The sequence below is a fragment of the Thalassophryne amazonica genome, chromosome 23 (genome assembly GCF_902500255.1).
Source record: "Thalassophryne amazonica chromosome 23, fThaAma1.1, whole genome shotgun sequence".
Lineage (NCBI taxonomy): Eukaryota > Metazoa > Chordata > Actinopteri > Batrachoidiformes > Batrachoididae > Thalassophryne > Thalassophryne amazonica.
In genome coordinates, this window is record NC_047125.1 from 13,135,946 (window position 1) to 13,146,475 (window position 10,530).

Below are 10,530 nucleotides of genomic sequence, written 5' to 3' on the forward strand. Positions count from 1 at the left end.
CTAACAAAAAGACAGGAGGCAGAGCTGGAGGTGGCAGAGCTGAAGATGTTGAGATTCTCTTTGGGAGTGACAAGAATGGACAAGATTAGGAATGAACATATCAGAGGGACAGCTCAGGTGGGACGGTTTGGAGACAAAGTCAGAGAGGCGAGATTGAGATGGTTTGGACATGTGCAGAGGAGGGACCCAGGGTATATAGGGAGAAGGATGCTGAGGATGGAGCCACCAGGCAGGAGGAGAAGAGGGAGACCAAAGAGGAGGTTCATGGATGTGCTGAGAGAGGACATGCAGGTGGTTGGTGTGACAGAGGAAGATACAGAGGACAGGGTGAGATGGAAACGATTGATCTGCTGTGGCGACCCCTAACGGGAACAGCCGAAAGACAAAGAAGAAGAAATGACAAGTATAAATCAACACTCAATGAGTAAGGAAAACTTGAAAAGTGCATATTTTATTTTAATGCAATAATGTCTGATATTTGTTGTATAATCTGTATTTATTTTGTTACATTTATAGAGCACAAATAAATGCCTTGACACTCTGTGCAACTGGATTATTACAATATTACATTTATTACTAAGTATTCAACTCCCCCTGATTATCACCTTTTTTCCTGCCTTCAGAATTGGATATGTTGCATAGAAATATTTATTCTGGTAACATGAAGGCTTTTTTTTTTTTTAGGTTGCCCAGTCCCAAAAACAAAAACAACACAACTAGGACTGACAAGTTAAAGAGATACTGATAAATGGATCCAACCTCATTTGGTAAAGGGTTATATACACAATCAAACAGTGTTGTGGCCACAAAACACCAGCATGCAGGCCACAACTGGCCCCTGGACCACCAGTTGGTAATACTTTACCTGTGACATTTGCAGGAATGATGCCTTCCAAGATGTTTTTTTTTAACCATCCAACCAATATGAAGAATGCACTGAATATATTACAAGAATAATCTACATTAGTGAGATTTGAACAGGTTCTCACCTGAAAACCTCCAGCCCATTTTGGAAGAAACTCAGCGTCACAGCTATTCAAACAGCATTTGTTAATTTATTTAATTCACTGTTGAGCTTTACATTAAACTAAATCTTGACATTTGAAAATTTGAAGTAGTGGAAAAATATCAGAAATCTTAAATTATCATTTGAACAAAGCTGAAATTAGAGATCTTTCTTCCTAACAGCTTTTGCTAATCATGAGACCAGGTGAACAGCATCACCTCTCATCAGAGTCACGGGGTTTAATAGCAGAACTGATGGTCAGGTCTGGTTTAGACAGTTTGGCTGGAAGCTGTGTGTCATGTCCAACTCTTGGGCACGCCGTCAAAGGTAATTGTCCTTTCAGTTTTTTACCACACACTGTGGAAAAGAGTTTGATTCCTGTAAATTCCAACAATAGTTGACTGGGTGCTTCTTTTGCACAGATGCTGGTTTGTCTTTGTGCTGGTTTGTGCAGCTGCTACATTCTCTGTGGCGCTTTCAGATGCTGCAGAAAGTGAGTATTGGCAGGTTATGTGGAACTGATCAGTACTCCAGTTTCACTGTGTCCATCATCCAGCTGGTGTTTCCTATCTTGAAACACTAACAATGTTTTAGCAAATGCTTTTGACTTTGTGTCCATAAAGTTACAGATTGCAACAGAGTAGGCTGTTTTCTGTTTGACTTTTTCCAAGTCTGGTGTTCCTAATAAGGCAGTAGCTATTTTTCCAGCTGCTGGAACAATTGCAATATTCCCAACATAGGGAAAAATTATTCTGGCACTCAACAAGGTTTTAACAATGCTTGGACTTCATGGTTGCAATATAATTGAATAAAAGTGTTTAGTAGAGGCGGGTGGATCGATCCTAATATCGATACCAACGCTGGTATTGATATTGAACGATCCTCGTATAAAAAGATCGATACTCAAGCTTTTTTCTCTCCCGCACGCACTGACTGCTGAGCACTCAGATTCATAAGTCTACTCTCTATCTGTAAGAGCAGCACTGCGCTGTGTGACATAACACGGAGGAGCGTACCCTTGTATTGTGGTCTGTCAGCCCTCTACCTCAGGAGATTTTAAGTTGTGTTGAGTGTTATTTTTTAAACAAATCTTGATTGTGATAAAGTATTTTGTTGTCACGTACAATGTTTGGTGAAATTCTATCCTAGGTCTTTTGGATCCTTTGGATCTATGAAGCTTAAATATGAAAGTGTCGGTATCGATACCGGCGATACTGGGCCTGTATTTACTTGGTATTGGATCAATACCAAAATTCCCAGTATTTCCCACCTCTAGTGTTTAGTGACAGGTGATGCCACATGCATAGTGGGTGTGATGTTACAAAAATACGAACAATTATGAAGCAAGTATAATTTAAGTTGGGGTGCAACCCCCAAATGGAATCAGAAATGTAGCAACTTCACAAACAGGAAGTCAAGGCTGTGGCTAATTGGGTAATCCTAGCTATTTTAGTCATCTTTTTTTCCTGATCCAAGAGCTCTACCATATACATAGGGTGACGAGGCCTACCTCAGCACCAGCCTCTAGGTGAATCAGACCTGTACTATTTTTATTATTTTTTATTTTTTTTAAATGTGTGGTTCATTTGAAAGCAGTTTAATTCCACCAACAGGTCTGGTTCACTTATAGGTTCAGTCAGGTAGGCTTGGATTACAACTACAACACTGGCCACGCCTCTCGCATGTCAATTTGATGTTGGTGTTCTGTGAAGTCTACGAAAGTGGACAAACATGCAACATTTTGCATTTCTGAGACTGATCGCCATTTTGATAAAGATGTGCGTCTGGTTTTGGAATGCGGTGCTGAGATGATGCCTCAGCTGGCTAACAACTTTAAAAAAAAGAACTCTCAAGTGGCTTGGATTTAATTTTTCAGAAATAGTTTAGAAATTTGAACAGTACTCTAAGGAGTCTTGCATAGTAGTAGAATTCTGATGGTCTGGGAGCACTTCTGGAATTTTCCACCTTCCTACATTGTGGAGAACATTAATGCCAGAATTGATTGATGCAGATATAGAAATCAGAAATTGTTGGAAGGGTGTCTTAACAGATCTCTCAAGATTTCTGTCAAAATTGCCTATAGGCCCTCTTTGTACTAAGGGATTATCTGTAAAATATTATAATTTGGTCTGAAAATCATCTAAGGATTATAATTGTTTCCTTGTTTTCTGCCTCCAGGTAGACATGTAATAGTCCAGGTGCGGGACCATAACATCCTGAGACGAATGTACAAATCAAATACTCAGCATGTCTCCTTGTCTCCTGGCTGGCTCCCAACCAAAAGTGCTGTTGCAACAGATACTGAAACTTACACCAATGATTTTGGTATTGATGCCCCATCAATCACAAATGACAGAGCAAACAGTTTGCAGCTAACCAACGGCAACTTTAGACATAGTCACAACAGCCCGGATCATGTACCTCCCCAATGGGGACGTGCAACAGTTCAGAAAGGAAACAATAACCCTGCAAACGGTGTCTTCCCTGGTCAGGTGAAGACTGAGGACAGTGGATTCATGACTAGATGGCAAGCTCAACTCAGTAGACCTGGCCCCACCCTCAGATTAACACAAACTAGAAAGCATAACAATTCATACATGTTGGTTAAACAAAAATCTCCTGCCAAGGCTCTGTTTCCCCAAAGTTCAAGTGTCTCACAAATTTGGAACCCCAAATACACTCCAGAATATAAGCTTGCAAGGGGGTCTATAGGCGAAAAGGAGCATCATTCTACAAGTAAAACAATTTGGAAATCTTCTAAACCTTCCCGCTCTTCATCACAGTTTGGCAGATATCTGAGTAAATCACTCTCAAGTTCAACAAGTCAACACAGCAGCGATACGAAGACAAATGAACATCCTGCAGGCACAGAACACGGTGCATCTAACATAATTCAATCAAGTCCATTTCATGGGTTTACAAGTCAAACTGCCCCAGATGAATCATCAGTCAAAAATGGATTGAAGTCCTTGGAGAAGCACAGACAAAATTTCCAGTCTCATCTCTTTAAGGACTCTCGAACCTCCTTTGCAGGACGTGAGAAGGTCAAAGCTGGCATTCAAAAGACCTTCGGCACAGTTTCCCCAAAGCAACAGGAAAAGCAATCCTTTGCTGGACAGGAGATGATCAAAGCTGGTATTCAAAAGACCTTCGGCACAGTTTTCCCAGAGCACCAGCAAGAGCGAGCCTCCGCAGAATTGAATTCTAATCGACTGCAGCAACTGCACAAGAATTCTCCAGCAAAAGAAGTGCAACATGTTCTTGGAAATGGTAGTTCACTCTATGTCGATCTAGCCCCACACACCGGTCCCACTTACAAAAACACTACCTTTACCAACAATCATCCACTTGTAGAGATCCAGGATACTGGTCATGTCAAAGTTGTACAAAGCTCAGTTAATACGAGTACAATGGGTTTAACGCGTGGTTATAAGGCTGAAAAATCCCTAAGCATCTATGGTTTCAGAGGGTTCAAAACTCCTCAGAGGCTGGATGTGAACAAAAATGTCCAGTTGTCTATTCGTTCTGGGATGTATAAAACTGGTGAACTCATGGATTATAGGGTAAGTGCAAGGGGATTTCGCCCGTTCTCAGTCAAGTATAGCCTTGGCCAGATAGCAGCACCCATCACAACAATGCCACAAGTTGCCGTAAACACTAAGGAGACACCTACCAGTGCTCCTGATGTGTCGTCTTTTGCAACCGAAGCCACCCAGTCCTCGTCAAAAAGGCTGTCCAACCTAGACTTCAAGGAAATGGGTGCGATTGAGAGTGACAACAAACTAAATTATGGACCGCTCTGGGGCTACAAAAGAATATACAGTCTCAAAGGATTTAATTTGCCATACCCGAGAGGTGCTCGCTCGAAACAGGCAAACGGTTCTGTAAATTCAGGTGGTATGATGGTATGGTTGCATTCACGGCAACCCAGAAGTAGCGGAATTCCTGGTTGGACCAATCAGAGTTGGGCAAAATCAATGGCAACCAGAGAATGAACTCTAAAGTCTAGACTCTAACAGGATTTGAATCTGTTAAAACCAGCAGCACAGTCTCACAGTAATGCGATATCATCTTGCAATCTCGACCAACTTCTGATTCGACAACACCCAAGATTAGACCTCGGAACCCCAGCAACACAGTGAGACAAACAAGTGCATTTCAGATAACTGTAATGGCAACAGTTTGAAACAACAAATAGCCCTGATCTTGACAATGTCATGATTGCGGGAGTCAAATCGTATGCAGATATTGTTGGAAGTGTTTAATTTAGTGTCACAGAAGTAACACGGGCTGGTACTTATCAAAACGCCATGACCAAGCAAGCAGCACCACTTGGTGACAGTGTGTCAAAACCCAGGGAGGTCGGCGCATCCATACTAGAAACTATCGAAGCTACAAGCAGATACCTCAGCACACATGGCGTTGAAAGATAACATTTGAAGATGGCTTCAACAGCGGACTGAAAGCATCCAATGCATTCCTGGATGATAGAAGTGCAAGTTTGACTGATCTGTCACCTAATGTTGGAAAAAGATAAGCGCTTGGTAACAATATGTTGGAACTGGATTATCTACATGTCCTTTAACTCTGTTAAACTGTCCAGTTGAAAGAAATTTTTGACTGTACTTTGCAATAAAAATGGTAAAAAAAAAAAAAAAAAAAAGCATGACTGGTAGGCTTTTGTGTGTAAAGTGGGCAGTATTGTAGAAATCAGCTCTAAGCCACACTGGTCAGGAGCTTTTCCCTGAATTCTGCAGCGTGAAGTATCTGAGGAAACTACTCCTGGTGCAGGTTAGACTTCTCAAGGATGGTGCCTATTAATGGCTGTATGAACTGAAACTAGCATCTTGTCAGAGGACAGACAGGAATCGTGACCAGGAATCTAACCCAGGTCTACACATTGGTAGTCAAAATCCAATCCCACAGCTATTTTTATCTAGAGAAGTTGTCAATTCTGTTGGTAGGTTTGTCACTCAAATCAAGACACTTTTTTTTTTTTTTTTTTTTAAAGGGACATACTTGAAGCTTTTTATAAAATGCTATATTTTCATTGGCATGAAGCGGTTCAGTATGCCAATGAAGATTTTTGTTTGCTATTGGAGCGAATAAGGACGCCTCAGTATGTTTCAACACTTGGAATAAAATGATTTTCTATACTGTTCAGTTCTTACATGAATGATACAAGAACTGCATGAGAAATGTTTTTGTAATCAAAGCAAGTAGCTCTGTGGGAAGATTGATTACCAATATATGGGTGATTCTTTAACTACGGGCACTATTGGCCTTGTAAATGTAATTTCCACCACACCATTGTCTTACAATATAAAGCGCCTTGGGGCAACTGTTTGTGATTTGGCACTATATACATGTGCTCTGATGTCACTGTTTATCTCCATAGAAACTACCCAAACAATCTTTCATACAAACTGTTAAAGGGACATTAGTGTTGTGGTGGAAATTACGGCAATAGTGTGGGACAACTACATTTTGTTTAAAAAAAAAATCACAACAGTTGTATGACATTGAATACCCCAATTATGTTTTGATTATTTTGAGATATTTTAAAACATTAGAAAAAACATTTCTTTACCATTCATTTTTATCATTGAAGATCAAAAGTCTGGGTGTGGGACAAGCACAAAACGGCAATATTTGCATATGATGATGCTGAAAAGGTGAAAGTCATCAGACTACTAGAACAAATTTCTTAACACTTTCATTGTAAAGATAACTATAAAAGTGTGAAATTTCCCGTTTTTTTCTGTTTTTTCATACAATATGATCAAAGGACATAAGTGCCCATAGTCTAAGAATCACCCATATAGACTAGGCTTTGATTCCAGGTTAGTGTTTGGACACACTTCATCTGCAGTCCACCCACCTGTAAACTGGGACTGGCTTTGGCTGGGGAAGTAATCTGTCAAGGATTGATGTCCATCCAGTAAGAGGATTAGATTCGAGTATCTGGGGACATGCCTCTGCCCAAAGAGCCTCAGGACCTGGAGAAGACTTGTTTCTGCTTTTTGTGAGGAACAGAATTTCCTATGATTTGTCTATTGTGGTGAACCTGTAGTTCTCTTGCTTCCCAGCAAGTAGGTCCCAGATTCAAAGCCCTCCTATGCCCATCAAGAATTGCTTCCCAAAAGACATCCAACATAAACTCTGTGCCAAGTTGATGTTCTATCACAGATCTCATGTGGCACCCTTAAGCAATAGGGGAAACCTAAAGAAATTGCATCTAGACAGATTGCAGTTGCAGCAGATTCACCACTAGATGGTAATGTTCAACCATTTTACTGTCCCACCTGTATGATGGTTGTTCTATGTTGAAGTGTGGTATCAAAGTAGTACAATTGCATTAAGTCAGAGATCAAAATAGGGTCAAGCTGCAGCCAAGTTACCCGAATTCACACTAATCCCAGATCAAAGCTCCCAACAGGTCTATTCAAAACACCCAGCCCTTCATTTTTCCCCCAACCCGACCAAAACACCAATTCCTTGCACCTGTCTTCAAACTACATCAAGAAGAGGCCCCAGTGGGAGGAGAGTGTGGGAGGGCTCCATGGATCTGCCAGTCGATGTTAAACACATTGTACACTGGATTAAAGCTCCCCCGCCAATACCCGTGGAAAGTGGAACCATCCACTTTCCCACAGAAGTGGCCCTCAGAGCCCAGAGGTATTTAGGTGATGATGTTTTGAGGTTTCCCTGTACCGGCACGCCTGTTGGACGGAGATCACAAAGCGAAGGCCACAGTGACTGCGTCTTCAAAGCCCCTTTTGTGTTGCAGACCATCTTTTATTTTTTTGCCTATAATGTTCCCCTGCATGTGTGTGCGTTATCGCAGACACTGTGGTGTTCTCTTGCAAGCTGCCCCCCCTACTGTGAGGGGAATTCTGTACCATGTCTGTGGTTTTCAGGGAGCTTTCAAGGAAAATAAAGCACAGAGGCCTTACAGTCCGCACTGCCCAACCCGCCTCCTCCTGCTCCTTCCCTCCTTGCAACCGCCCGTGTGGTGGGTTTCTTGGGGGTTTCAGCCTCGGTTTTCTGAGACCAGCCATAGTGATCGAGCCAGTTTCGTGCACAGCCTGTAATCATGGCAAGTATTTTCTCATGTGGCAAACCAGAAGGAGAAAGAGGGGAAGATGGAGAACAGCTTTTTGTTTAACTAATTCAAAGACAAAGTGATGGGGAAATTGAACTGGATCTACACTTGCGGATTCAAGTCCCTCAGGTCATGTGGTCCACAAATGGATTCAACCTGAACAAACTTAAACTGAGGCATGAAGTTGTGTGTATCTCCAACCCATCTGTTTTTACCGGCTTGTCCAGCACAGACTTTACCGAAACACCTGCATGGTTACGCGGTGTGGGTTATTATGGCCGGATGGAAGTATCAAATACACAGCTACTTTCCTACGTGGGGTTCAAACATCTTCACTTGGTCTCTTAGGGACAGCAAATGCATGTGAGATGGGAAGGAAACAATTTGGCAGTATGGAACATGGACTAAATTAACATTCCCCAACATCTGCCTCTAGAGCAAAAGCCATTTCCGTGTCCAACATCCACTTTCCTGTCGTCTACGCTACAGAGGAAGTCATAAAGAAAAGAGGACTTCCTGTATTGTCGCTGACCCGCGACCATCCCAACAGCTTGGGCCATTTAAAAGGTCAACATATTTGGGTGATTCTTTAACTACGGGCACTATTGGCCTTGTAAATGTAATTTCCCACCACACCATTGCCTTACAATATAAAGCGCCTTGGGGCAACTGTTTGTTGTGATTTGGTGCTATATACATGTGCTCTGATGTCACTGTTATCTCCATAGAAACTACCCAAACAATCTTTCATACAAACTGTTTAGGGACATTACAGTGTTGTGGTGGAAATTACGGCAATAGTGTGGAACTACTACATTTTGTTAAAAAAAAAATCACAACAGTTGTATGACACTGAATACCCCAATTATGTTTTGATTATTTTACTGATATTTTATTGAGATATTTTAAAACATTAGAAAAAACGTTTCTTTACCATTCATTTTTATCATTGAAGATCAAAAGTCTGGATGTGGGACAAGCACAAAACGGCAATATTTGTATATAATGATGCTGAAAAAATGTGAAAAGTCATAGACTACTAGAACAAATTTCTTAACACACTTTCATTGTATAGAGATAACTATAAAAGTGTGAAATTTCCCCTTTTTTCTGTTTTTCATACAGTATGATCAAAGGACATAAGTGCCCGTAGTCTAAGAATCACCCATTTACACTTCACTGGTACTGGCAGTTTTATACCAGTAGGGAGAGTTGCATTTGCTGGGTTAAGAGTTACCAGTACTCGACATTCTAAATCATAAAATCCTGTTTTTCACCATCAATATGAGCTGAACACTTTGCTTCACACTTGGACCCAATAACCAAAAACATTTATGCATAAAAACAGATTTATGCAGTTGTAGTCTATTGGGCCAAGTCTAGGTACCTGGATACCTTAGATCTTTGATACCTGGATACCTTTGAAACCTAGATCCCAAAATTGACAACTCCTCCAGAACTCCAATCATGAGGTGCATCCACTCTACATTTGATTTCAGATAATAGTCTACTTTTATGGTTGTAGCAGATTCTTATTTTCAATTAAGTTGCATATGAAGACCAGTAATCTTCCCTAAAGGATCTTTAAATTTTGCCTGAGTCATGCAATCAATAGTCCAAAACACAAATATATTAAATTTAGTTTCTAAAGTTTCTTTTAATCAACTAGTTGAATGACTGACTGTTCAGTCATTCTGGACTCATTAGAAGCAACACTAGGTGTTTAAGTGTTGGACTGCTGATTTCTTCTCCAAGGTGGAACTCAATATAGGGGCGGCTCCATCCAGAGATGGGTGTGGTATCGTTTTTGTAACCCTCCTGTCCTGTGCACCAGCAAAATTTCCTGTACATTCGTTTTGTTAATTGTTTTGTAAATTGTAGAATGACCCAAGCAGGTCACCCCTTTGAGTCTGGTCTGCTTGAGGTTTCTTCCTCAAATCATCAGAGGGAGTTTTTCTTGACCACTGTCGCTTGTGTGCTTGCTCTGAGGGTTGGTAAGGTTAGACCTGACTTGTGTGAAGCACCTTGAGGCAACTTTGTGATTTGGCCCTTTATGAATGAAAGAAAAAAAAAAAATGCCTCAGACACAACAGTGCCACCTGCTGGCTCTAGGCCAAAACACCTCATTTGACCTCCAGTGTTACCAATCTACTGTTCCTCTTCTATCACTCTTCTTTTTATTGGAGGCACAAAGGCTCCTACTTTTCACCAAGCCAACAACAGCTGCCCCTCACCAAGGCAACAATCGAGAATAACAGACTTCAATCAAATCATTAAACTAATAAATCGAATCAAATTATTTTCTGGCGCCATGCGACCAGCTGGATCAGAAGTTGCACACCGAACACATTTTGGGACTATTTGTGACATGCCTACTTATGTCAAATGTAGAAAACCTTCCTATTTTTGCACTGTTGCC

At 41.1% G+C, this 10,530-nt stretch overlaps 1 protein-coding gene across 1 annotated transcript; it reads left to right on the forward strand.

Moving 5' to 3' along the window:
* The first annotated feature begins 278 nt into the window (after positions 1-278).
* LOC117505352 lies at positions 279-5,654 on the forward strand. The gene is made up of 2 exons (XM_034164994.1): positions 279-1,499; positions 3,185-5,654. Exon 2 carries the CDS (start codon positions 3,232-3,234, stop codon positions 4,999-5,001), a length of 1,770 nt encoding a protein of 589 aa, XP_034020885.1. The 5' UTR covers positions 279-1,499; positions 3,185-3,231; the 3' UTR covers positions 5,002-5,654.
* The last annotated feature ends 4,876 nt before the right edge of the window (positions 5,655-10,530 follow it).

Bases quoted from the DNA above. Each gene is read 5' to 3' on its own strand.
- LOC117505352 (XM_034164994.1), top strand. From the start codon at position 3,232: ATGTACAAATCAAATACTCAGCATGTCTCCTTGTCTCCTGGCTGGCTC.